Source organism: Salvelinus namaycush, chromosome 39 (assembly GCF_016432855.1).
Source record: "Salvelinus namaycush isolate Seneca chromosome 39, SaNama_1.0, whole genome shotgun sequence".
NCBI classification, from domain to species: domain Eukaryota; kingdom Metazoa; phylum Chordata; class Actinopteri; order Salmoniformes; family Salmonidae; genus Salvelinus; species Salvelinus namaycush.
The window spans coordinates 8,784,214-8,811,860 of NC_052345.1; the positions used below are offsets into that span (position 1 = coordinate 8,784,214).

Genomic DNA, 27,647 nt, shown 5'->3' on the forward strand with positions numbered 1-27,647 from the left:
GGGCTATTCCATTGGTTCCATTGGGCCGAGCAAGCTTCAACAGCATTTGAAACATTTTGGATGCTATTTGAAGCCAGGTCTGGCTGAGGGCTATCAGCTCTACCCTCAGTGGGGAAGCTGTAAGCTTGGGGGAGAGGTCAGCAGTGCTGGGGCCAGTGATAAGGCTGGTCATGGTGGGGATGGAACGAACACATGCTGTACCTGTTCTTTTCACTCTGTCATTTAGGTTAGTATTGTAGAGTAACTTCAATGTTGTTGATCCAGCCTCAGTTTTCTCCTATCTCAGCCATTTAACTGTAACTGGTTTAAAATCATCATTGGCCTCATGGTGAAATCCCTGAGCGGTTTCGTTCCTCTCTGTCAACTGAGTTAGGAAGGACGCCTGTATCTTTGTAGTGACTGGGTGTATTGATTAAATCAAATCAAATTTGTCACATGCGCCGAATACAACATTCTTACCGTACAATGCTTATTTACAAGCCCTTAACCAAGAATGAAGACTAAGAAAATATTTGCTAAATAAACTAAAGTTAAAAAATTATGATAACGAGGCTATATACAAGGGGTATCGACACCGAGTCAATGTGCGGTGGTACGGGTTAGTTGAGGTAATTGAGGTAATATGTACATTAGTTAGTAGTTAAGGGTAAAGTGACTATGCATAGATGATAAACAGTGAGTAGCAGCAGCGTAAAAAAGAGGGTGAATGCAAATAGTCAGGGTAGCCAATTGATTAGCTGTTCAGCAGTCTTATGGCGTGGGGGTAAAGGAGCCTTTTGGACCCAGACTTGGCGCTCCGGTACCACTTGCCGTGCGGTAGCAGAGAGAACAATCTATGACTTGGGTGACTGGAGTTTATGACCTTCCTCTGACACCACCTCGTATAGAGGTCCTGGATGGCAGGAAGCTTGGCCCCGGTGATATACTGACCTTCTGAAGCACCTTGCGGTCGGTCGGATGCCGAGCAGTTGCCATACCAGGCACTGATGCAACCAGTCAGGATGCTCTCGATGGTGCAGCTGTAGAACTTTTTGATTTTGAGGATCTGAGGACCCATGCTAAATCTCTTCAGTCCCCTGTGGGAGAATAGGTGTCGTCGTGCCCTTTGCCAGACTGTCTTGGTGTGTTTGAACCATAAAAGTTTGTTGGTGATGTGGACACAACTACAGCCCTGTCGATGTGAATGGGGCCGTGCTCGGCCCTCCTTTTCCGGTAGTCCACGATCAGCTCCTTTGTCTTGCTCACATTGAGGGAGAGGTTGTTGTCCTGACACCACACTGCCAGGTTTCTGACCTCCTCCCTATAGGCTGTGTCATTGTTGTTGGTGATCAGGCCTACCCCCGTTGTCTCGTCGGCAAACTTAATGATGGTGTTGGAGTGGTGCTTGGCCACGCAGTCGTTGGTGAACAGGGAGTACAGGAGGGGACTAAACAAGCACCCCTGAGGGGCCCCCATGTTGAGGATCAGCATGGCAGATGTGTTGTTGCATTACCACCTGGGGGCGGCCCATCAGGAAGTCCAGGATCCAGCTGCAGAGGGAGGTGTTTAGGCCCAGGGTCCTTAGCTTAGTGATGAGCTTTGCGGGCACTGTGGAGTTGAACACTGAGCTGTAGTCAATGAACAGCATTCTCACTTAGGTGTTCCTTTTGTCCAGGTGGGAAAGGGCATTGTGGAGTGCAATAGAGATTATGTCATCTGTGGATCTGTTGGGGCAGTATGCGAATTGGAGTGGATCTAGGGTTTCTTGGATGATGGTGTTGATGTGAGCCATGAGCAGCCTTTCAAAGCACTTCATGGCTACAAACGTGAGTGCTACGGGTCGGTAGTTATTTAGGCAGGTTACCTTGGGAGTTCTTGGGCACAGGGACTATGGTGGTCTGCTTAAAACATGTAGGTATTACAAACTCATTCAGGAAGAGGATGAAAATGTCAGTGAAGATACTTGCCAGTTGGTCAGCGCATGTTCCGAGTACACGTCCTGGTAATCCGTCTGACCCTGTGGCCTTGTGAATGTTGACCTGTTTAAAGGTCTTACATTGGCTACGGAGAGCGTGATCACACAGTCGTCCAGAACAGCTGCTGCTCTCATGCGTGCTTCAGTGTTGCTTGCCTCGAAAAGTAATTTATCTCGTCTGGTAGGCTCGCGTGCCTGGGCCGCTACACCATCCAAAGTGTAATTTATCACTTCACCATGCTCAAAGGGATATTCAATGTCTGCTTTATTTTTACCCACCTACCAATAGGTGCCCTTCTTTGCGAGGCATTGTAAAACCTCACTGGTCTTTTTCGTTGAACCTGTGCTTGAAATTCACTACTCAACTGAGGGACTTCACAGATAATTGTATGTGTGGGGTACAGAGATGGGGTAGTCATTCAAAAATCATGTTCAACTTTAGTTATAATTGCACAGTGAGTCCATGCAACTTATTATGTGACTTAAGCACATTTTTACTCCAGATGTTATTTAGGCTTGCCTAAAAACACAATTCCACTTTGACATTATGGGCTGATTGTGTGTAAACCAGTGACACAAATTTGTCATTTAATCAATTTTAAGGGCAGGCTGTAACACAACAAAATGCAGAAATTCAAGGGGGATACTTTCTTGCATTTACTGAAGGAACTGTACATGACATAGGCTTACATAAATACAACATGAATGACATGAAATCATAAGGTGCATGTGTAATTACACAGTACCCAAGGTTGCCTGGAACTTTCGTCCTTGCGTCTTCCCACTTGAAAACACAACTCAACAATGGACATGATTCTCAGTGTAGAAAAGAAGCCTGGACTGTATCGATCAATCGCTTCCTTACCCAACACTGCCCCCCGGAGACATGGTCATGACACAACACCACCACAACACAACGTATATACACACTGAGTGTACAAAGCATTAGGAACATCTTTCCATGACAGACTGACCAGGTGAATCCAGGTGAAAGCTATGATCTCTTATTGATGTCACTTGTTAAATCCACTTCAATCAGTGTAGATGAAGGGGAGGAGACAGGTTAAAGGACTTTTAAGCCTTGAGACAACTGAGACATGGATTGTGTATGTGTGCCATTCAGAAGGTGAATGGGTAAGACAAAAGATTGAAGTGCCTTTGAACAGGGTATGGTAGTAGGTACCAAGCTACCGGTTTGAGTCAAGAACAGCAACGCAGCTGGGTTCACACTCAACAGTTTCTCATGTCTATCAAGAATGGTTCCACCAGCCAAAGGATATCCAGCCAACTTGACACAACTGTGGGAAGCACGGGGCAGCATCCCTGTAGAACACTTTCGACACCTTGTAGAGTCCATGCTACGACAACACTGGGGCTATTCTGAGGGAAAAAGGGGTGCAACTTAATATTAAGAAGACGTTCCTAATGTTTTGTACACTCAGGGTATACAACAATTTGGTAGGTGCAGTGAAATGTGTCGTTTTATAGGGTCAGCCATAGTAGTACGGCGCCCCTGAGGCAAATTAGGGTTAAGTACCTTGCTTAAGGGCACATCGATAGATTTTTCATCTTGTCAGCTAGTGTATTCGACCCAGCGACCTTTTGGTTAGTGGCCCAACGCTCTCACCGTTAGCAGTCGCTTCTATCCAAAGCTACATACATTTTTTGCATGGCTCCAGGGGGAATCGAACCCAGGACAGTTGCACACAGCTCTACCAACTGAGCCAAACAGGAGCACATTTTCCCATGTCAGATTTTATTTATCATTAATTTCACACAGATCAGACTCTTCAACCCGACTCTCTCCGGCAACCATAACCTAATTGGAATATGTTTCAACTCAGTAAATAGTCATTGGCCTGTTCATCTTTTTCTTAAATAATTGGCCATAACTAAGAAGAACAGGAGAATAGCATACCAAGTACAAAAAGAGATTGGTTCAGGTGGTTCCATTTCACATTCAGCATCAATATTACCACATGAGTAGAAACTTGGATGAACCAATTACATTTTCTTCAGTAATTATTTAAGATTATCACATCTTTTATTTTAGCTTAAGGCAACGTGAGGTCAAGATAAACATTGTACTGCAAATCCTAACTTTACAAGTGAATTTTCACTTAGTCATGCAATGATGTCAATGGGAAAACCTGTAAAGATTTGACTTTTAAAGTGAAAGTCAGGATTCGTCCCAGAATTTGAGAAGATATCTCCTCGTACGTAGTAGATACTTGTCTGATACATTTACACTGGTTGCCTTTGTTTTCAGATGGCTTGCATACTTTGAAATCTGACCGTTTATTTTCTCAAAAACACAAACACACCGTAAAATAAATTTGCTACCAAACTGCTCATCATTCACATCAGATCAGACAAATAAAATGTTAATAAATTAATAATTATCACTAACAAAAAGTTGTACCCCTACAGCTCCCTACCCGAAATCTTAATTTCTTATCTTGTTACTGTAATTATTAACCCTTTCAAACCCTTAGACCCCCCCCCCCCCCACCCTCAACCCACCCACTCTCCCTGAGCAAACTGACAGACCAACACACAAAATCCACCATGCTTCAAACTACCACAGCCCGTAGAACCCATTATAAAAACATGACCATTATCACACACCTTTCCTTACTAGGACCAGGAGTTTATTCAGACCATGTGATCTGACCAGGAACCAGTTATAGGCCAACAACTGGTCAGGTCATGTGGTCAGGAAAAAAAATCCTGGCCCTCCTTATGACACATGCAGTGACTTGAACAGTTGGCTGAATTGGATGTGATTAAAATGAATGCCACTGCACGTCATAGTAAATAACTTGGCATGAACAGTTTGTCACTTTTATAACGAGTTCTAAAGCTTTCATGATGCACCGTTACCACAAAGCGTGGCCCTGAACCCCCCAAATCCCCATGAAACCCACATTGACATAACCACCTCCCTTCAAAAAAAACTATGGAGGTCATAACGTCTCAATTGACAATTCATTCATTACAAATGTAAAAAAAAGCAACAATGGCTCATACACATATGGACAAAATGGATTCTTCTTAATATTTCTGATGAGTGAGTGTTCTATAAAACGAAGGAGTCCCACAGAACAGAACTACACAGTCAGTCTTCCATAGGACCCATGCTGGTAAAATCAGTCCATAGACAGAGCCTGGTTGGCTATGGGTATAGTACGGTAAAGTATGCTATTGTACAGTATGGCTGCGACTGAAATGGCCCTATCCCCTACTCTCATAGGGTTCTGGTCAAAAGTAGTGCACTATACATGGGACAGGGTGGCATTTCAGACACAGCATGTCTGTGGTTCCTGTTGGGGTAGTTTACATGCTAGGTCTGTGGATCATGTGCGTCGGGTCTTCTGTCTCTTGGCCTGGCGTTTGGCCTCGTCCAGGGCAGCGTTGTCCCCACCGGCCTGGCTCAGGCTACGCACCCCCTGGAGACGGCTCACCAGCTGCAGCAGCAGGGGGATCACCTGGGGAGAGACAGGGCATTAAAAAAGGGTGAGATGCCACTTTATATTGTCTTCCGTGTAGTAAAATGTTATGAAGATCCCAGAAACCAATAGAATGTTGTTTTATTCAATAGGAGGTCTGCTTGAACATTCACCAGACCACTCAATTACAGTACATTGGATAGATGATACTTGGCTATGCAATAGGAGTGGAGGCAGTGTACCTTCTCATGGTTGTAGGCTGCCAGCAGGAGCAGTAGAGTGAGGGGTAGAGCTATGTAGGAGCCCTGGGCTACGTCCTGGTCAGGCACTTTACGCTGTGATGAAGAACATCACATTGGGGTCTCATTCATTATTCAGAAGACACACAACGCAGACTTTTTTTTATTTTTTTATTATCACTGTAATGAGAATATTCTAAATGTATTACATTAGATGTTTTCCGAACTAGGATGAAGTTGCCTGAAGTTGCCTATTTTGTGCTTTCCCACATAATGGATAAGGTTAGAATGTGGACAGGATAAGCTGATCTTAGATCTGTGGCTGCGGAGAACTTCTAGCCGGAGGATTCAGCCCTGGCGGAGTTGGTACTGTGTACTTACATTGGGGTTGAAGGTCAAAGTGATGTGCTTATGGTAGCCTGTAGAGGTGAAGGAGACTTGGGGAAGAGAGAAGTCGTACTGGGAGCGAGACAGTGTGGAGTACAGCATCAACACATAGGTCTGTATTAGGGGAGGACACACACAAACAAAAGTTTATTTATGGTGATGACAACACTCTGTAAAGCACTTAATTCCACTGACCCAGAACCGCTGGATAAACCTATACTACTTTCTATTATCAGGAGAATAGCAACCATTAAAGGCCCAGTGCTGTCAAAATCCTGTTTTCCTGTGTTTTCTATCACATTGTACAACAGCGGATGAAACTAACACTGTAGAAGTGTGACAGATGTGAGCAGTGTAATTTTCTGATAGTTGCTGGTTGAAAGAACAATTTACACAAGACATTCTAAATCAGCAGGTTTTACATGGGTGAAGTTTAAGTTAATGGACCAATAAAGAGATTCAAACCTCTCTGCCAATAACATAGTTTTCAGGTTACATATATATAATGCATAATGAGTCGTAAAATGAATTTTTTTCCCTTCCAAAAACGAGAGGGAAAAAAATACATATTGTTAGCAAAAACATCAACATTGTAAACAAAAACAAATCAAAAAGCATTGCAAGCCAAAAATAACCGATATCAATGAGAAAAAAGTTAAAAAAAAATATATATATATATTTAATGTTTTTGTCATTCCTCACCTACGCTGGCATGGGGGTGGGGTTTAGAAGGGGGGCGAACTAAAATCGGTTACTGTTGGTTAATACACTTGGAGAGACCATCATTCTATCACTATTTTGCATTGCTTTTGTATGACCCGTTAGGTTTAGTTTTCTATGGGGGAGGGGGGAGCGTGAAAAAAAAGTGCCAATCAGGTTCATTTAGAGTAGGAGAGCCCCAGCCGTTCCTCATCCACACTGGTCAAACGTACCCAACCTGTAGTCTGTAGTGTAAAATCAATGTTATGAATATGATAAATGACCCATGTTGGTAGCCCTGGACCTCCTGTTGATGTAAACTATATATACACAAAAGTATGTGGACGCCCCTTCAAAATTTGTGGATTCGGCTATTTCAGCCACACCCGTTGCTGACAGGTGTATAAAATAGAGCACAGAGCCATGCAATCTCCATAGACAAACATAGGCCGTAGAATAGCCTTACTGGAGAGCTCAGTAACTTTCAACGTGGCACCATCACAGAATGCCACCTTTCCAAACAAGTCAGTTCGTCAACTTTCTGCCCTGCTAGAGCTGCCCTGGACAACCGTAAGTGCTGTTATTGTGAAGTGGAAACGTCTAGGAGCAACAACGGCTCAGCCACAAAGTGGTAGGCTACACAAGCTTACAGAACAGGACCGCCAAGTCAGCACAATAACTGTTCGTCGGGAGCGTCATGAAAAGGATTTCCATGGCCGAGCAGCCGTACACAATCCTAAGATCTCCATGCCGAGCGTCGGCTGGAGTGGTGTAAAGCTCGCCACAATTGGACTCTGGAGCAGTGGAAACACGTTCTCTGGCGTGATGAATCACGCTTCACCATCTGGCAGTCCAACAGACTAATCTGGGTTTGGTGGATGCCAGGAGAACGCTACCTGCCCCAATGCATAGTGCCAACTGTAAAGTTTGGTGGAGGAGGAATAATAGTCTGGGGCTGTTTTTCTTGTTTTGAGCTAGACCACTTAGTTCCAGTGAAGGGAAATCTTAACGCTACAGCATACAATGACGTTCTAGACTATTCTGTGCTTTCAAATTTGTGGCAACAGTTTGGGGAAGGTCCTTTCCTGTTTCAGCATGACAATGCCCCCGTGCACAAAGCGAGGTCCATACAGAAATCGTTTGTCGAGATCGGTGTGGAAGAACTTGACTGGCATGATTAGAGTCCTGACCTCAACCTTTGGGATGAATTGGAACGCCGACTGCGAGCCAGGCCTATTCGCCCAACTTCACTAATGCTTGTGGCTGAATGGAAGCAAGTCCCTGCAGCAATGTTCCAACATCTAGTGGAAAGCCTTCCCAGAAGAGTAGAGGCTGTTGTAGCAGCAAAGGGAGGACCAACTCCAAATTAATGCTCATGATTTTGGAATGAGATGTTTGACAAGAAGGTGTCCACATACTTTTGGTGATGTAGTGTATATTTGGGAGTAAACAGAGGGTACACATCTGCAGAAAGGTGAAAAGGAAGGAGCAGGAGTTCGGGGAAACTCCCTGAATTTGCTTGGGGCTAACACAGATGATATTTAAATTCTGTTACAGCTAGCCTTTGTTTTCCATTTTCCCTCCATATACATCTTCCTGGTATGTCAGTTCCATGTCCATGGTCACAAATAGCAAGTCCAAGACTGGACTCACTTGACAGCTCTCAGAGACAGCGGTAGACCATGGAGATGTCCCGGGCCACTTTTACCAATGAAGATAATGGGGCAGACATCTGTAACGATGTCTACGAACAGCCCTACTATGACACACCAGACATGCCTCCGAACTTGAGAAACGAGACTGAGGCTGCAGTGACCCAATGGAACACACCACAGCCTGAACACTCAGAGGACCTGTTTGGTAATGGAGCCGATGCCTATGAAGAGGTCCATAGACAGCGCATATATGAGACTCCAGACACGCGTCTTGACTTGAGAACAGAGACTGAGGATGCTACCCCAGGGAGCACACCACGAGCTGAACTCTCAGGTTCTGAGAGGAGACCTTTTGTTGTTGCTACAGCATGTCTGGGTCTTCTCCTACTGGCTGGGATCATCTATCTATCTATCACATTTATACAACCAACCTACAGAGGGAGAGAGACATTTATACATTTATAAAAGCCTGTCCCGAAGGATGGCTGAAGTTTTACTGCAGCTGTTATTACATCACTACCGAAGAGAAATCCTGGAATGAGAGCAGACGTGACTGTCTGGCGAGAAAAGCAGACCTGGTGATCATAAACAGCCAAGAGGAACAGGTATTTCTCACTACATCTGGATTGGTCTGACTGACGGAGAGACGGACGGGACCCGGAAATGGGTTGACGGCACAGCACTGACAACAGCCTACTGGTGGTGGTCTGAACCCGATTCAGAAGTTGGAGAGGAGGACTGTGCTATGATGGATGGATGTGTACAACATATTCCTCTAAACGCATGGAATGACTTGGTGTGACGTGAATTATCTAGGGATTTGTGAGAAAGCGGTTTATTAATACCATAACACCGTTGTCTACTGTAACATGTAAAGTGCACACAACTTCTTCCTTCCTTCTTTTTCTCTCAAACACACACACACACACACACACGTCTAATGATCATGCTGTTTAACCTGTTTGGGATAGGGGGGCGCTATTTTCACTTTGGGGAAAAATCGTGCCCAATTTAAACGGCCTCGTACTCTATTCTAGATCGTACAATATGCATATTATTATTACTATTGGATAGAAAACACTCTCAAGTTTCTAAAACCGTTTGAATTATATCTGTGAGTAAAACAGAACTCATTTTGCAGCAAACTCCCTGGCAGGAAGTGAAAAATCTGAAATCGAGGCTCTGTTCCAGGGCCTTCCTATTCATTTGCTTGAAATCTATGGATAAACATGCACTTCATACGCCTTCCACTAGATGTCAACAGGCAGTGGGAGGTGGAATGGGGTGTCTAGCTTGATCGGAGGTCGAACAAGAGCTCTTGGAATGACGTGACCCCAAATTTCCTTTGTCCAGCAAGGCGCGGGAAGGAACCCTGGATTGCCTTCTGAAAAGCTTTCGTTATAGACGGCTAATATCTCCGGCTTTGATTTTATTTGATACATGTGATAATATCATCGTAAAGTATGTTTTTTCAATATAGTTTTATCAGATTATTGAACGTTTATCGGGAGTTTTGGCGTTTTCCGTTCTCTGCGTTTGGTGAAGATGGCCAACTTCGCGCCACTTGGCTAGCTTTGGTTGCTAATTCGACAGGCGAAGGAGGACATTCTAAAACCAAACAACGATTTATGCTGGACAAAGGACTCCTTGTACAAGATTCTGATGGAAGCTCAGCAAAAGTAGGAACCATTTATGATGTTATTTCGTATTTCTGTGGAAAATGTTTAGTACTATTTTCCGCCCTCATTGCAGGCGCTGTCTCGCTATAACGTAAGCTGTATGTCGTACTAAAGTTATTTTTAGAATTCTAACACGGCGATTGCATTAAGAACTAGTGTATCTTTCATTTGCTGTACAACATGTATTTTTTAGTAAAGTTTATGATGAGTTCTTTAATTAGATTAGGTGAGTGTCAGAAATATATCTGGATAATTTTGTGCAGTTTGGCTACGTATTCACATTGTAAAACCACGATTTGTACCGCTAAATATGCACATTTTCGAACAAAACATATATGTATTGTGTAACATGATGTTATAGGACTGTCATCTGATGAAGTTTGTCAAGGTTAGTGAATAATTTTATATCTTTTGCTGTTTTTTTGCGATCGCTACCTTTGCGGTGAATGAATGCGGTTGTGTGGTTGGCTATTGTGGTACGCTAATATAATGCTATATTGTGTTTTCGCTGTAAAACACTTAAAAAATCTGAAATATTGGCTGGATTCACAAGATGTTTATCTTTCATTTGCTGTACACCATGTATTTTTCATAAATGTTTTATGATGAGTATTTAGTATTTCACGTTGCTCTCTGTAATTGTTCTAGCTGCTTTGGTGATATTTGTGATTGTAGCTGCAATGTAAAACTATGATTTATACCTGAAATATGCACATTTTTCGAACAAAACATAGATTTATTGTATAACATGTTATAACACTGTCATCTGATGAAGTTGTTTCTTGGTTAGTGACTAATTCTATCTCTATTTGGGGGTTTTGTGCAAGCTACCTGTGCTGTGAAAGAAATGTCTGTGCTTTTTTGTATTTGGTGGTGAGCTAACATAAATATACGTGGTGTTTTCGCTGTAAAACATTTTTTTTTTTTTTTTAAATCAGACATGTTGGCTGGATTCACAAGATGTTTATCTTTCATTTGCTGTATTGGACTTGTTAATGTGTGAAAGTTAAATATTTCTAAAAAATATATTTTGAATTTCGCGCGCTGCCTTTTCAGTGGAATGTGGGGGGGGGTACCCCGGGGCTAGACAGGTTAATCAGCTTCTTGATATGTCACACCTGTCAGGTGGATGGATTATCTTGGCAAAGGAGAAATGTTCATCAACAGGGATATAAATACATTTGTGCAAAAAATTTGAACTAAATAAGTCATTTGTACGTCTGGGAACATTTTGGGGTCTCTTATTTCAGGTCATGAAACACGGGACCAACACTTTACATGTTGCGTTTATATTTTGTTCAGTATAGTTAAGCCATAATATGCTTGTGATGGGTTTGTATTAGACACAGTAGTACTACTAAGTCTGTAGTATAGAAGTCAATGTAAGTAATTAACAGTTTCTTTTCTGGATCAAAATGGGGCTTAGGTGGTGAGTTCAGTGGGGGGTGTGACCAATGGTGCGGTCACCAACCAACATTTTAGAGGCCCTCGTGTTGTTGGCAGTGAAAAATTTTGCCGTTTTAAAACGGAGTGAATCAAACGTCACAACAAAATCAATGGGGGCCCCATGCGTCGTCAAAAATACTCTTCAATGCATAATTTTTTGAATTTTAGATTCTCCCCGACTGTCTAGCTTTTATTTTGGTGATTGTTAGTTCTCAAAGATTATATTATAAAAATATAATGGTCCATTATCTTCTCTACATACTTAATATCAGGTTTAAGTTGTTTAAGTTTACACCGAAAACGTTTCTCCCATCCTGAAAAGTACTTACTTTTTGACATAGGCGGCCCAAAAACACACTTAGGCGGCCACCCAAGTCTTTTCTGTTCAAAAAAAAAGTTTTGATTTCTCTATAGATAGATGAATGTATCACATGATGAAATCTGAGCTGGTATTACTCTAAGAAAAAACTATATATTGTGAATTCTCATAGAGTGAAGACCTTTACTTGACTGTTATATCTTGAAAAAACGACAACTTAATTAAGAAAATGTATTTCTATATGTTTTACATTGTTAAACTGACAATCCCAAAATAAACAGATTCATTTTGTTCTTGATTTCTCTGTTGTCTTCTGCTTTAATTGATAAAATATTGTTAGTATTTAGATTTTTTTTCTTTCTGGGAAGTGTATTACGACTTTGTTAAATCACATTTAAATAAGTTGTGATTTGATTTCAGTAATACCACTGACCCAGAAGAGCCATTTCTGAGTTGGGTACAGCAGTGCTTCAGGTCTCAGGAAGGCAGTAGTGATGCTTCCTTGGCTATCAGCTACACACATTTCCAGCCCGCCTTATACCACCTTACATACTGAATAATAGCACATTTCTAGCCCGCCTTATACCACCTTACATACTGAATAATAGCACATTTCTGTAGCAGGTCCATACCTCTCCATCCCTGTCCAGAGGCGGGAAGTGAAAGAAGAGGGACTGTCCCAAAGACACACTGTTGATGGGGTTGTCAAGGTTGTCACTCTTATACAGCTTCACCTGCACGGGACAGGAGGAGAAATACAATTATATGGAGCCATAGAAGTAAATAGAGGACTCCAGATGGATATAACCCATTTTAGCATTAGTCCTCTATGTATGGAGCACATAAAGGTGTTGCTCAGTGTCATCACATCAAACAACATTACATCAAACAACTATATTTTTGCTTCATCTATGAATTAGTTCCTTATGACACATTGAAAATGTTTTTTTTTGATTGAGATAGGTAGTTATGAGGTGATTTTATGGGTATTGTAGTGAGGGGATCTTAGAAGATGGGCAGGTGTTCTGGTGAGGTTTTACGGGTATTGTAGTGAGGGGATCTTACAGAGAGGGTGGACAGGTGTTCTGGTGAGGTTTTACAGGTATTGTAGTGAGGGGATCTTACAGAGAGGGTGGGCAGGTGTTCTGGTGAGGTTTTACAGGTATTGTAGTGAGGGGATCTTACAGAGAGGATGGGCAGGTGTTCTGGTGAGGTTTTACAGGTATTGTAGTGAGGGGATCTTACAGAGAGGGTGGACAGGTGTTCTGGTGAGGTTTTACAGGTATTGTAGTGAGGGGATCTTACAGAGAGGGTGGACAGGTGTTCTGGTGAGGTTTTACAGGTATTATAGTGAGGGGATCTTACAGAGAGGATGGACAGGTGTTCTGGTGAGGTTTTACAGGTATTGTAGTGAGGGGATCTTACAGAGAGAGTGGACAGGTGTTCTGGTGAGGTTTTACAGGTATTGTAGTGAGGGGATCTTACAGAGAGGGTGGACAGGTGTTCTGGTGAGGTTTTACAGGTATTGTAGTGAGGGTATCTTACAGAGAGGGTGGACAGGTGTTCTGGTGAGGTTTTACAGGTATTGTAGTGAGGGGATCTTACAGAGAGGGTGGACAGGTGTTCTGGTGAGGTTTTATGGGTATTGTAGTGAGGGGATCTTACAGAGAGGGTGGGCAGGTGTTCTGGTGAGGTTTTACAGGTATTGTAGTGAGGGGATCTTACAGAGAGGGTGGACAGGTGTTCTGGTGAGGTTTTATGGGTATTGTAGTGAGGGGATCTTACAGAGAGGGTGGACAGGTGTTCTGGTGAGGTTTTACAGGTATTGTAGTGAGGGGATCTTACAGAGAGAGTGGACAGGTGTTCTGGTGAGGTTTTACAGGTATTATAGTGAGGGTATCTTACAGAGGGTGGACAGGTGTTCTGGTGAGGTTTTACAGGTATTGTAGTGAGGGGATCTTACAGAGAGGGTGGACAGATGTTCTGGTGAGGTTTTACAGGTATTGTAGTGAGGGGATCTTACAGAGAGGGTGGACAGGTGTTCTGGTGAGGTTTTACAGGTATTGTAGTGAGGGGAGGGGATCTTACAGAGGGTGGACAGGTGTTCTGGTGAGGTTTTACAGGTATTGTAGTGAGGGGATCTTACAGAGAGGATGGGCAGGTGTTCTGGTGAGGTTTTACAGGTATTGTAGTGAGGGGATCTTACAGAGAGGGTGGGCAGGTGTTCTGGTGAGGTTTTACAGGTATTGTAGTGAGGGGATCTTACAGAGAGGATGGGCAGGTGTTCTGGTGAGGTTTTACAGGTATTGTAGTGAGGGGATCTTACAGAGGGTGGACAGGTGTTCTGGTGAGGTTTTACAGGTATTGTAGTGAGGGGATCTTACAGAGGGTGGACAGGTGTTCTGGTGAGGTTTTACAGGTATTGTAGTGAGGGGATCTTACAGAGGGTAGGCAGGTGTTCTGGTGAGGTTTTACAGGTATTGTAGTGAGGGGATCTTACAGAGGGTGGACAGGTGTTCTGGTGAGGTTTTACAGGTATTGTAGTGAGGGGATCTTACAGAGGGTGGACAGGTGTTCTGGTGAGGTTTTACAGGTATTGTAGTGAGGGGATCTTACAGAGAGGATGGGCAGGTGTTCTGGTGAGGTTTTACAGGTATTGTAGTGAGGGGATCTTACAGAGAGGGTGGGCAGGTGTTCTGGTGAGGTTTTACAGGTATTATAGTGAGGGGATCTTACAGAGAGGGTGGACAGGTGTTCTGGTGAGGTTTTACAGGTATTGTAGTGAGGGGATCTTACAGAGAGGGTGGGCAGGTGTTCTGGTGAGGTTTTACAGGTATTGTAGTGAGGGGATCTTACAGAGAGGGTGGGCAGGTGTTCTGGTGAGGTTTTACAGGTATTGTAGTGAGGGGATCTTACAGAGAGGGTGGACAGGTGTTCTGGTGAGGTTTTACAGGTATTGTAGTGAGGGGATCTTACAGAGAGGGTGGACAGGTGTTCTGGTGAGGTTTTACAGGTATTGTAGTGAGGGGATCTTACAGAGAGGGTGGACAGGTGTTCTGGTGAGGTTTTACAGGTATTGTAGTGAGGGGATCTTACAGAGAGGGTGGACAGGTGTTCTGGTGAGGTTTTACAGGTATTGTAGTGAGGGGATCTTACAGAGAGGGTGGACAGGTGTTCTGGTAAGGTTTTACAGGTATTGTAGTGAGGGGATCTTACAGAGAGGGTGGGCAGGTGTTCTGGTGAGGTTTTACAGGTATTGTAGTGAGGGGAGGGGATCTTACAGAGAGGGTGGGCAGGTGTTCTGGTGAGGTTTTACAGGTATTGTAGTGAGGGGATCTTACAGAGAGAGTGGACAGGTGTTCTGGTGAGGTTTTACAGGTATTGTAGTGAGGGGATCTTACAGAGAGGGTGGGCAGGTGTTCTGGTGAGGTTTTACAGGTATTGTAGTGAGGGGATCTTACAGAGAGGGTGGGCAGGTGTTCTGGTGAGGTCTTACAGGTATTATAGTGAGGGTATCTTACAGAGAGGGTGGACAGGTGTTCTGGTGAGGTTTTACGGGTATTGTAGTGAGGGGATCTTACAGAGAGGGTGGACAGGTGTTCTGGTGAGGTTTTACAGGTATTGTAGTGAGGGGATCTTACAGAGAGGGTGGACAGGTGTTCTGGTGAGGTTTTACAGGTATTGTAGTGAGGGGATCTTACAGAGAGGGTGGGCAGGTGTTCTGGTGAGGTTTTACAGGTATTGTAGTGAGGGGAGGGGATCTTACAGAGAGGGTGGACAGGTGTTCTGGTGAGGTTTTACAGGTATTGTAGTGAGGGGATCTTACAGAGAGGGTGGGCAGGTGTTCTGGTGAGGTTTTACAGGTATTGTAGTGAGGGGATCTTACAGAGAGGGTGGGCAGGTGTTCTGGTGAGGTTTTACAGGTATTATAGTGAGGGTATCTTACAGAGAGGGTGGACAGGTGTTCTGGTGAGGTTTTACGGGTATTGTAGTGAGGGGATCTTACAGAGAGGGTGGACAGGTGTTCTGGTGAGGTTTTACAGGTATTGTAGTGAGGGGATCTTAGAGGATGGGCAGATGTTCTGGTGAGGTTTTATGGGTATTGTAGTGAGGGGATCTTACAGAGAGGGTGGACAGGTGTTCTGGTGAGGTTTTACAGGTATTGTAGTGAGGGGATCTTACAGAGAGGGTGGACAGGTGTTCTGGTGAGGTTTTACAGGTATTGTAGTGAGGGGATCTTACAGAGAGGGTGGGCAGGTGTTCTGGTGAGGTTTTACAGGTATTGTAGTGAGGGGATCTTACAGAGAGGATGGGCAGGTGTTCTGGTGAGGTTTTACAGGTATTGTAGTGAGGGGATCTTACAGAGAGGGTGGACAGGTGTTCTGGTGAGGTTTTACAGGTATTGTAGTGAGGGGATCTTACAGAGAGGGTGGACAGGTGTTCTGGTGAGGTTTTACAGGTATTGTAGTGAGGGGATCTTACAGAGAGGGTGGGCAGGTGTTCTGGTGAGGTTTTACAGGTATTGTAGTGAGGGGATCTTACAGAGAGGGTGGGCAGGTGTTCTGGTGAGGTTTTACAGGTATTGTAGTGAGGGGATCTTACAGAGAGGGTGGACAGGTGTTCTGGTGAGGTTTTACAGGTATTGTAGTGAGGGGATCTTACAGAGAGGGTGGACAGGTGTTCTGGTGAGGTTTTACAGGTATTGTAGTGAGGGGATCTTACAGAGAGGGTGGGCAGGTGTTCTGGTGAGGTTTTACAGGTATTGTAGTGAGGGGATCTTACAGAGAGGGTGGGCAGGTGTTCTGGTGAGGTTTTACAGGTATTGTAGTGAGGGGATCTTACAGAGAGGGTGGACAGGTGTTCTGGTGAGGTTTTACAGGTATTGTAGTGAGGGGATCTTACAGAGAGGGTGGACAGGTGTTCTGGTGAGGTTTTACAGGTATTGTAGTGAGGGGAGGGGATCTTACAGAGAGGGTGGACAGGTGTTCTGGTGAGGTTTTACAGGTATTGTAGTGAGGGGATCTTACAGAGAGGGTGGACAGGTGTTCTGGTGAGGTTTTACGGGTATTGTAGTGAGGGGATCTTACAGAGAGGGTGGGCAGGTGTTCTGGTGAGGTTTTACAGGTATTGTAGTGAGGGGATCTTACAGAGAGGGTGGGCAGGTGTTCTGGTGAGGTTTTACAGGTATTGTAGTGAGGGGATCTTACAGAGAGGGTGGGCAGGTGTTCTGGTGAGGTTTTACGGGTATTGTAGTGAGGGGATCTTACAGAGAGGGTGGGCAGGTGTTCTGATGAGGTGATGATGTTCCCACTCAGGTCAAACTGGTTGATCTGCCTGAAGGCGATGATGTTGACTCCCACGATGTCGGTGCTCCCAACCTCTATGGAGCGGTGCTGAGGCAGGGCTCTCTCGATGTGGTCGTTGCCCTGTGCTCTCAGCTGGATCAGGTATCTACAGCCAGGCTGTGAGAGAAGCTCAAAGTTAGCAACACAAAAATAATAGCAGAGCTATTAGCAATTGCAACAGCAGTGTTTGGGGGTATCAAACGCAATGACCCATTCTGCACAAAGTAACTCTTACAAATGTGTTGTATCGTTACGTCAGCTTCATAACTACTTTATGTGCTTGTATACAGGCTTTATAACTGCTTTATGTAGCCCTTATGAAGCCTCAAAAAGGCCCGACTCACCAGCAGGCCCCTGAGCCTGAAGCGTCCCTCCTCGTCTGTGACTGTGTCCTCGCTGTAGATACTACACTCTGCCTGTCCCACTGCCTCCACTGACACTTCCCTCTCAGCATCTCCACTCAGGGACTGAACTGCCCCGTAGCAGCTAGATAGGACGCAGTAAATCAGCCATTTTGGCAATCGATAGGACAGACAAATAATTACACACACTGCCATTTGGGGATGGGACTGTTAAGCTCCTTGTCAAGTAAGTCAGCAAGAACATGCCTGAATAAGATTTGTTACAATAAACAGAAGTGGCTAATGATGGCTGGGGGGGGGAATTGAACATCATTCTGCCTTGTTTAGTACATTTTTGCAGTTAGTTTAAAGCTCATTGGGGTTCACTCACTTTTTATGAAACGTGCCACATAGATAAAGACTGATTTGATTGGCCCGTTTCTACCTGTATGCTGTTTTGAATCCGGTGATGTCGATGCTGAGGTTCTGTCCCTCCTCTACGGTGATCATCTGAGAGGCTGGCTCAAACCTGAACTCCTTCATCATGGGCTTGAAGTAGTACTGACCCGGGCTCTGAGGGGAGGGATGGAGGGACAGAACAGAAGAACAGAAGAGATGCAATCAATAAATGCCACCTGCAGTGTTGCTGCACCAATCCAATCAGCACCAGTTCACATCACACAGAACATAGACTTCCACCTAGTAGCCCGGTGTGTTTAATACTCAATCATCCAGGAGGAGGATAATACAGGGATGAAGTAGGTGTCAGTAAACATCGAGGTCCTTACCAAGTTGTTGAAGGTGAGGACACCAGTGTCCTGGGTGAGCAGGTTGGATCTGAACGATCCTCCACTGAGAGACAGCAGGACTCCAGACAGAGCGTGACCATCCTCTGACTTGATCTACGACACACAGAGAAAGATAGGAGATATGACATCCAACACACTGTATAAGACTATACAAACCCTGCCGCAGCCAAAACTATATTTAAGTTGCAGTTCGACACCAAGGCAAAATTCCAAAAGAACACTGTTGAATGGGAATACATTCGCATAACAGACTCATCAACTATTTATTAAAACAACCCTCAGCCTACCGAAGGAGGGATACTGTTACTAATTAAACAAAAAACAATGGCTAATAAAGGCTAATAAATGGCCTGTTCTTTCCACTGAGCTAGCGAGTAGTATGTGTGTTCTGTACCTTGAAGGTGACTCCAGCCAAGGCGAAGGCCTTGAAGTCTCCCTGGGTTCCCTCCACAGTGCTGAGGATGAAGCCCTCCTTACTGGCACTGACGTCATAGTGACGGTCACTGTGCAGGGGACCGACACTGCGGAGGGAGAAACAACCAATAGAGAGTCATTTAGATTGACTTGTATTACTGTACGCTTCCTACAAATGTCACAATCAAGGAGCATTTACCAAACACCACGAGAAAACCTGCCTGAAGCTAATCTAAAGCAACAAATATGTAACACGGTGGACATTTCAAGTGGCTAGATTAAAACGCAAAGTGGTCAAATGTATTGTTAAAAAACAACAAGAGCACGATTTGAACAAGCAACCGCAGCTTGCAAGATGTTTTGCCTGATGCCTAGGGCAAGGATGAGTAGGCCACGCTAGCCTTACGACTAACACAGCAGTGACTGAGGTTATGGTTAGGGGATAGTCATGTTTACCTATAAGCCCCGTTCTCGTTGGTGACGACGGTGATGAGGGGGGCCTTGGCTCCTCTCTCGGTGATGGAGATCTCGACCCCCTGCAGCTCTGGAGTCACCTGGCCCTCCAGGAACAGACCAGCGCGCCCCGCGATGTCCACCACACGCCCTGGACAAGACTCTGTGAGAAGGGGACAGAATAAGAGAAGGTATATAGATTACCCCTGCACACAGACAGAGCTTCATGGCTGGTGATGTCCACCACACACCCTGGACAGATCTCTGTGGATGGGTGCTGCTTGGGGCAGAGAATAGGGAGTTACCATATATAAATATAGAGACAGACAAAAACATACAAAAATAGGTTATATATCTGTGGTGGACAATTACTAAATGTGTTATGCTATCCCGTGTGATACTACTTAAGAGAATTGTCTCTTGCTATATGTTAAGTGTTTTTTTCTTTCTAACCGGATACAAATTTGTCTTCGTGTGACTTAGTCACAAGACTGGGCGTATGGCTAAGATCCGTTTGGGTGCGACATCCCGTGTTTTTGCTATCTGTGAGCTGTGATAAATGCAGTTAGACGGTTGAGCCCTAGAGCTATCAACCTCGAGCCATCTTAAAATCTGCACAGACAAACCAATCGCCTTGTACACATCATGTTCCGCCCCTGTTTACTGCCATGTAGACAAGAGGTTGTACTTTCTATAAAAGCGGAGAGCCAACTCTGTTCGTTAGGATTTTAACTCTGCACTGTTGTGTGGATTGTTGACTGATCCATTTTTTGCAAATCTTTTTAAATATAATTGTTGTTTGAAGAATCTACAGTCTCTCTTCCCTTTTGGTTAGAATTTCCACTACACAGAGAGATATGCAGACAGGCACCACAGACCAAACACACACACACACACAAAGACAATAACATACACAAAAGAAGAAGATAACAAGGAAGTGAACTCTGACCTCCAGTGATAGTAGCCTCAATCTCCGGCGGATAGAAGAGAAGCTCCTTGGAGGAGGGAGTCACAGTGATCCTCTCCCCAGCCCTGGCCCAGTAAGAAAATTCGTAGTGAAAGGGGCTGGTGAGCTCATCAGCTCTCTCTTGGATGGGGGGCTGGCTGTCACCGCCATCCTCAGCCTCTTGGGCGCGTCTCTCCCTCTCCTGGCGCCGCAGCTCGATCTCCTGCAGCTGCTGCTCCTGTCTCTGCTCCTCCAGGCTTCTCAGAGGGCCTAGGACCAGAGCTGGCTCAGACTCTATGGAGGATCTGATGGAGGACACATAAACAGTGTTAATACAGCAGGACCAGACTATGGACGACCTACAGGAGGAACACAGTGATAGTCATTTTTTTTTTGTTGTTGTCATATTTAGAAAAACAATCAAGTAATTCATGTTTAAACCCTAATTCTGGAAATGCATGCAAAACTGTACTGTTCTATCTAAATAGGTGGTTGAATCAAATTATGCACACAGATTCACCCCTTTGAGTTCAACGTATACTCTGTATACAGTACTGCTCTGCAAATCTTACACACAATTTCACATATTCATCTTACAAACGACAATGCCATCAGTCCACATTTCGCCAGGTTGTTTGGACATGGTAGAGTGAAGGTAGAGTGATAGCAGGCCTATAGAGATGACAGGGACTAACCTGATGGTGACCGTGACATCCAGGATCTTATCAGTGGTGATTAGGCCAGTCATGTGATGTCTCACTGCAGTCAGGGTCAGGATAGTGGGGGCTGACCTGAAGGAGACATTTAGACAAGTAGAGTCATTCACTTTGGTGGGGCTATATAAAAGGAAAACATAGAAATGGATCCAATAGAACAACCTTACGTGTCGTAGGTATAATAGTCCTGTTCGAATTGGTGGCAAGATCGAGGAGTCACTTTGTACACACCTGGCAAAGGCAAGATTAGATGATTAATAAGCATATATATTTTACTCATGTATCTACCAGTAACCTATATTAACCTAGGTTAGTCTCATAAAGAGAGATCTTTCAGTAAAGATATTGAAGAGAATCGAAGACAAGTAAAAAGAAGGAGTTTCTCCCACCAGGCTTGGAGAGACAGAAGCGGTTGACCCCCTTGGAGAGGTTATAGACGCCAACGTTCTCCGGCTTGCTGCCATCCTGGAAGAACTCCTGCCAAGATACATACACACTCATTTAGACTTTCACACCAGCAACCACGATTATGTAAAATAACGTAGGAGCCATTTAAGAACCATTATGCTGGAACTAGTCACTCCTACTCTTCTTATCGGAGCAGCTGTCCAACAGTATGTGGACAGCTACTCGTCGAACATCTCATTCCAAAATCATGGGCATTAATATGGAGTTGGTCCCCCCATTGCTGCTACAAAAGCCTTCCACTCTTCAGGGAATGCTTTCCACTAGATGTTGGAACATTGCTGCTGGACTTGCTTCCATTCAGCCACAAGAGCATTAGTGAGGTCGGGCACTGATGTTGGGCGATTAGGCCTAGCTGCCAGTCAGCGTTCCAACTCATCCCAAAGGTGTTCGATGGGATTGAGGTCAGGGCCCTGTGCAGGCTGTCAAGTTCTTCCACACCGATCTCGCCAAACCATTTCTGTATGGACCTCGCTTTGAGCACGGGGGCATTGTCATGCTGAAACAGCAAAGGGCCTTCCCCAAACTGTTGCCACAAAGTTGGAAGCACAGAATCGTCTAGAATGTCTTTGTATGCTGAAGCGTTAACATTTCCCTTCACTGGAATTAAGGGACCTAGCCCAAACCATGAAAAACTGCCCCAGAACATTATTCCTCCTCCACCAAACTTTACAGTTGGCACTATGCATTGGGGCAGGTAGCGTTCTCCTGGCATCCTCCAAACCCAGATACATCCGTCGGACTGTCAGATGGTGAAGCGTGATTTATCACTCCAGAGAACACGTTTCCACTGCTCCAAAGCTCACCACAGCTTTACACCACTCCAGTCAACTCTCGTCATTGCACAAGGAGATCTTAGGCTTGTGTGCGGCTGCTCGGCCATGGAAACCCATTTCACGACGCTCCCGACGAACAGTTATTGCGCTGACGTTGCTTCCAGAGGCACTTTGGAACTCAGTAGTGAGTGATTAAACCGAGGACAGATTTAAAAGTGCTACGCGCAGCAGGACTCTGCGGTCTCGTTCTGTGAGCTTGTGTGGCCTACCACTTCGTGGCTGAGCCGTTGTTGCTCCTAGACGTTTCCACTTCACAATAACAGGACTTACATGCGGACTAGTCCGCGGGCGCATGTTGATTTTGTCCATCAACACCCGACACGATAAGGATATGCAGGTTGAAATATCAAAACAAACTCTGAACCAACTATATTCATTTGGAGACAGGTCGAAACACATGAAACATTCATGGCAATTTAGTTAGCTAGCTTGCTGTTGCTAGCTAATTTCTCCTGGGATATAAACAATGGGTTGTAATTTTACTTCAAACCCACAAGGTCATCCATCTACTCCGACAATTAATCCACAGATAAAAAAGGGGAAACCGATCTCCTCAGGCTTCTTCTTCGGACTTTATATAGCGTCTGGCAACCAACTTTAAGGTGCATTACCACCACCACCAACTGGACTGGAGTGTGGACCTCAGTTCGTCTTTCAATCACCCACGTTTGGTATATGCTCCTAAAAACCAATGAGGAGATGGGAGAGGCGGGACTTGCAGCACGTCAAGCTTCACAAAAAGAACCAAGTTCTATTTTAGCGCCTGGCTACGCAGACGCGCGCAAGCAGCGTGGGTGCATTGATTGAATAACGTGTACATTTATTTTGCAACGCACACGACGTGGGCGGTGTGGTCAGCATGTTACAGTTGACCGGGGCAGCTCTAGCAGGACAGATTTGGACAAACTGACTTGTTGTGCCACGTTGAAAGTCACTGAGCTCTTCAGTAAGGCCAATGTTTGGCTGTGTGCTCGATTTTACACACCGGTCAGCAACGGGTGTGGCTGAAATAGCCAAATCCACTGATTTACAGGGGTGTCCAAATATACACTACACGGCCGAAAGTATGTAACAAGCATAAACAGAAATACACGCAGGAACACATAACAGTACACATGCACACAACTACACATATGAACAAATCTAAAGACACACTCTCTCTGTCCCCTACACACAGACCTCCCCTGTGTTACTACTGACCAGGGTGATGGCGTGGGACAGGGAGCAGCGGAGGATGTAGCCTATCTGTCTGAGCTCTACTCCCAGCACGTCAGAGTCCAGCACCTCCACCTCCACTGACTTGAGCTTCCAGCACCACTCCTCATGGGAGATACTCACTGGGAGGGAGGAGAGCAGAGAGTCAGAAAGTCAGTCATTGCTACAATGTTGACATAAGGACAATACATGCATAACCTAGCCTGAGAGACTGGAGTACAGCCTGGCTTTAGTGTATGGATTTCTTCTCTTACAACATTGACCATCCTATAACATACTTGTTCAGTAGACACATAACAGAAGAAAACGAGGAGCTACTAAAAAGACATTGTCCAAAAATACATTTTTGTTTTCCATAGCAACATTTTTTATATATTTTAAATACCTTTTGCCCCAATAGACACGACCCAGGAGGTCCGTACCTTTGTATTTGCCAGGCAGGACGTTGTCGAAGGAGATTTCCAAGGTGTCACCGCTCCCTGAGAGGAGCACGCTCCTCCTCTCCCCCTGACGACTCACCGGCTGCAGGGTCACCGACAGGTCATCACAGTTCGCTGGGGGTCAAGAGGTCAAAGGTTATTCAAAGTGGTAAAGCCGTGAAAATGAGACCGATTGGCTGTCTAACGAGGATGCTAGGACTAATAGAGTATTCAGATTGACTGTTTTCAGTGTTTGTCCTGACAATGACCCAGTTAGGCATCAAAACACACTCAGTCTGTCTAATAGAAAAGCACTTTTAACCATGACTGTTTTCATTCAACAGAAAATGCACCCTACTGTTCCCTGTTGAATAAGAGTTACTTCTCCCTAAGGGTTTATCGTTAACCTTGAATTATTCCTACTTGACATCTAAACAGGAAATGTTCAGAGTGAGTCATAGACTAATGGGGAGAGCTCCAGGGCAGGTTTACCCAGACAGTAGACCCTGCCCGAGACGGAGGCCATGAACTGGGTGAAGAGGAGGTCGGAGAGGGGCCTGTCCACCAGGGAGACCTCCAGAGCAGCAGGCTGCAGGGCCAGGCCAGCCTTCACCTCCGCCTCAGGAAGAGACACCTGCAGGGAAGGATGGAAGAGAGGGTGAAACGTTAGCCTAAGTACAGCCAAGGTAAATGGAAAAATCCTGTTTGGTTGTATTTTGAGGGTAACATCCATAAGAGCTGATCTCATGTAAATAGGACTGGAAGTAGGATGAAGTTGCCCATAGACACTGATCATAGATCACTTTAGTATGCTTTCTTCACCCTTATAGGGATATGATTCAGAGCAGCTAAGCTGATCCTAGATAAGGGCCTACGGGCAACTTCCCTCAATACAACCAAAGCCACCAAAACACAGACAATTCATCTCATAGTCAGAACAAGCTGTATTTCTGTAACGTACGGTAACACTGTAGTCTCCAGGTTTGGCATAGAAGCAGAAGGCCCCCTGTTGGTCTGAGTCGGTGGTGCGGGTGGCGGTGTTGTCCTGTCCCAGGGTAGTGAGGGTCACCTTGTAACGCCCCTGCTGCTTCAGGCCCTCTGGCAGGTGGGTGATAGCGATCTGACCACACACGCTGAACCTGGAGAGGGGGATGAGAATGACATTTATAATGCTTCAACAGAACAACTACATAGCTGTTATGTCAGATGTATGTTATGATTATAGATGGAGGCATCAATAGGACACATTGAAAGTTGAAACTCACCCAGCAGTGATGATGTCAGGGAGTTGAGGCGTGTTGGGAGCTATCTTCACCGTGATTGGCTCAAAAAACATGAGGTCCTTGTGCGTGCGGAGGGTGTAGGTACCGGTGGTCATATTCTCCAGGCGGTAGGAGCCGTCCTCTTTGGTCAGAACTGTTAGAGGGGAAGAAAGAGAGAGGGAGGAAAAGGGAGAGAGAAAGCAAGGGTTCGGCAGAAGGACAATCCCAACGCAAATGGACATAGCATGTCTCCACGTTAATCAAACAATGCCATCTCTGATATTTCTCCTCCAAATTTGAACACAGATAATAGAAGAGAAATGGGGTGGTGAATGTCACTATGGTTACCTTTGATCTGGTTGTTGAGGGTTACCGTGGCGTCAGGTACCCCTTCCCCCTCCAGGCTGTTGAGAACCCTGCCCGTCACAGAGAAACCCATGACACGGAAGATGGGCTACAGAGAGAAAGAGAGAAACACAAAACACGACACCCCCAGGGTCATGTACAGCACCATAACCACTGTTTATCACAAGACACAAAGGCCAATGCTGTACTGGAGCACTGTAAACTTACCTCCAGCTTCAAGCTCTTGTGCTCCACCCTGAAGTCCATTCTGGAAGGCGCCACGTCAAATGTGATCCTCTCTCCCCTGTAGAAGGGAATCTGAAACCAGACAAAGTACATAATACATTATTTTTGTATAGAGACTGTATAGAGCCCTCCAGATTTTTGTACAGAGCCTTCCAGATCCCAAGGATATTTTACACATTAAAGACAATATAAGAACACCAACTGTGCTATATCAGCAACACACATTAACTGGGAGGGATATGTGCTGAATACGTAGTCTCCAAAAGGCCTTTTCAGAGCATTGTCTTAGCCCGGGGCTAATTTGCCATGGGATAAGTGCAGTGTGAACAACACAGGTGTGTTGTGGCGGCCATCTTACTACAGTGTAATCTCCGCTGGCCAGTGAGGGGAAGGAGAAGATGCCGTCCTCTCGGGACAGGGCGCCACACAGGTAGACCAGGGAGTCATCTCCAGACTCGGCTCCATCCACTGGGGCTGTGTTACAGCCACTGATGTCCTGGGAAACACAAGAAATACACATATTAGAGGGATTTTTTTAAATTTATTTTTATTTATCTAGGTAAGTCAGTTAAGAACAAATTCTTATTTACAATGACGGCCTACACCGGACGGCGCTGGGCCAATTGTGCGCCGCCCTGTGGGACTCCCAATCACGGCCGGTTGTGATACAGTCTGGATGTAAGATAAGTACTACATATATTTGAAACTTGAGATTCCCGTTTTGGGTAAAAACTGTATGTATCCGTCTGGGTTACTAGATCATATTTTAACCATTCATGAAGTAAAATGCCCAGCTTCATAGACAGCCAACATTAAGGATAAAATTTCACTGTAGTGTATCACAATATGTATAGAAATACAGCGGACTGGACACCACCGGGTCTTTCGATTCAATACAAATATATTTGACCTCCTTCTTCACTGTGGCAGAGTAGAGGAGGAAGGTGACTTTTTTCATGGGCTCCCCATCACTCCGGACCTCCCCAGAGACATCGTACCCTCCCACCACCAGATGTTCTGCAGCCGCTGCATTGGCACCGGACACACGCACTGACGTAGCGCTCTGTGGAAAGACAACGCAAAATGATTGTGAATCATTTGGACGTTTTTGCTCAATTTTTTTTTATGCATAGTTTACACTACCTGTAATCACTTATGTTCTTATTCTGCTCGCTTATATTACTTGTGCAATATGATTGTTGAGTTCCAATTGCATCCAACTAAAATTGTGCCAATAACACCTACAGCTGCACTTTGAGATGGCTTGAGATCATGAGCCATGCAGAAAGAAACTCACCTGCTCCAAGGTCCAGGATGGATGAAAAGCAATGATGTCATAATTTCCAGGAAGTACTTTGGTGAAGGTGTACCTGTGAAATGACCCAAAACATTCTGTGTTAGAAGCCTAGTGCTTGTACCACCCCCATGTATATTGTCCTGATACAAAACAACAGCGGATGTGTACAAAAACATTAGCATTGATATGAATGGCTTGAGTTGCCAGTACTGAAAGAAAAGCCAGTGTGTGTGGAAGTTTGTTTGTGTTGTAAGGGGTAGTTATATTGCCTTGTAGTTTAAAGTAATGCTGTTAAGAGATTGAGGAGCGGTCCCTTACTTTCCTCCAGGCTGAGTGAGCACAGTCTGCAGCTTTTCTCCTGTTCCCTCCCTGGTCAGGCTGATCTCCACCCCAGCTGGGCCCAGGAGTTGGCCTTTACTTAGCACCTGGGACATACACAACACATTAACGTCACAACAAAGTAAACAATTATTTCAGAAATGCACATACTGTAGATCCGGTAAGTACTAACACTAAACAACCATTTAAAAAAAGTGTCAGATCTCTGTGCCATTCTGTTTAGTCAGTAAATAGTGATGTATTGAGTCTTTGGGGGGGGGGGTGGAACGTAGTCTAGCGGTTAAGCGCGTTGGGCCAGTAACAGAAAGGTCGCTGGTTCGAATCTCCAGGCCGATTAGAGAAACAAATATGTTGATGTGCCCTTGAGCAAGA

General features: G+C 44.9%; 1 protein-coding gene across 1 annotated transcript in view; it reads right to left on the reverse strand.

The window, feature by feature from the left end:
• Window positions 1-3,689: 3,689 nt before the first annotated feature.
• Window positions 3,690-27,647, reverse strand: part of LOC120032872 (nodal modulator 1-like) — a 43,269-nt gene continuing 19,311 nt past the window's right edge. The window contains 25 exon segments of the mRNA XM_038979093.1: window positions 3,690-5,442; window positions 5,646-5,738; window positions 6,024-6,143; window positions 12,460-12,561; window positions 17,095-17,289; window positions 17,517-17,658; window positions 17,959-18,086; window positions 18,302-18,415; window positions 18,717-18,843; window positions 19,193-19,352; window positions 20,139-20,440; window positions 20,831-20,926; window positions 21,019-21,082; window positions 21,241-21,328; window positions 23,353-23,489; window positions 23,790-23,921; window positions 24,279-24,420; window positions 24,748-24,925; window positions 25,052-25,202; window positions 25,397-25,502; window positions 25,622-25,711; window positions 25,998-26,135; window positions 26,550-26,702; window positions 26,937-27,009; window positions 27,255-27,361. Coding sequence (XP_038835021.1) covers window positions 5,311-5,442; window positions 5,646-5,738; window positions 6,024-6,143; window positions 12,460-12,561; window positions 17,095-17,289; window positions 17,517-17,658; window positions 17,959-18,086; window positions 18,302-18,415; window positions 18,717-18,843; window positions 19,193-19,352; window positions 20,139-20,440; window positions 20,831-20,926; window positions 21,019-21,082; window positions 21,241-21,328; window positions 23,353-23,489; window positions 23,790-23,921; window positions 24,279-24,420; window positions 24,748-24,925; window positions 25,052-25,202; window positions 25,397-25,502; window positions 25,622-25,711; window positions 25,998-26,135; window positions 26,550-26,702; window positions 26,937-27,009; window positions 27,255-27,361 — 3,270 coding nt within the window. The 3' untranslated portion in view covers window positions 3,690-5,310.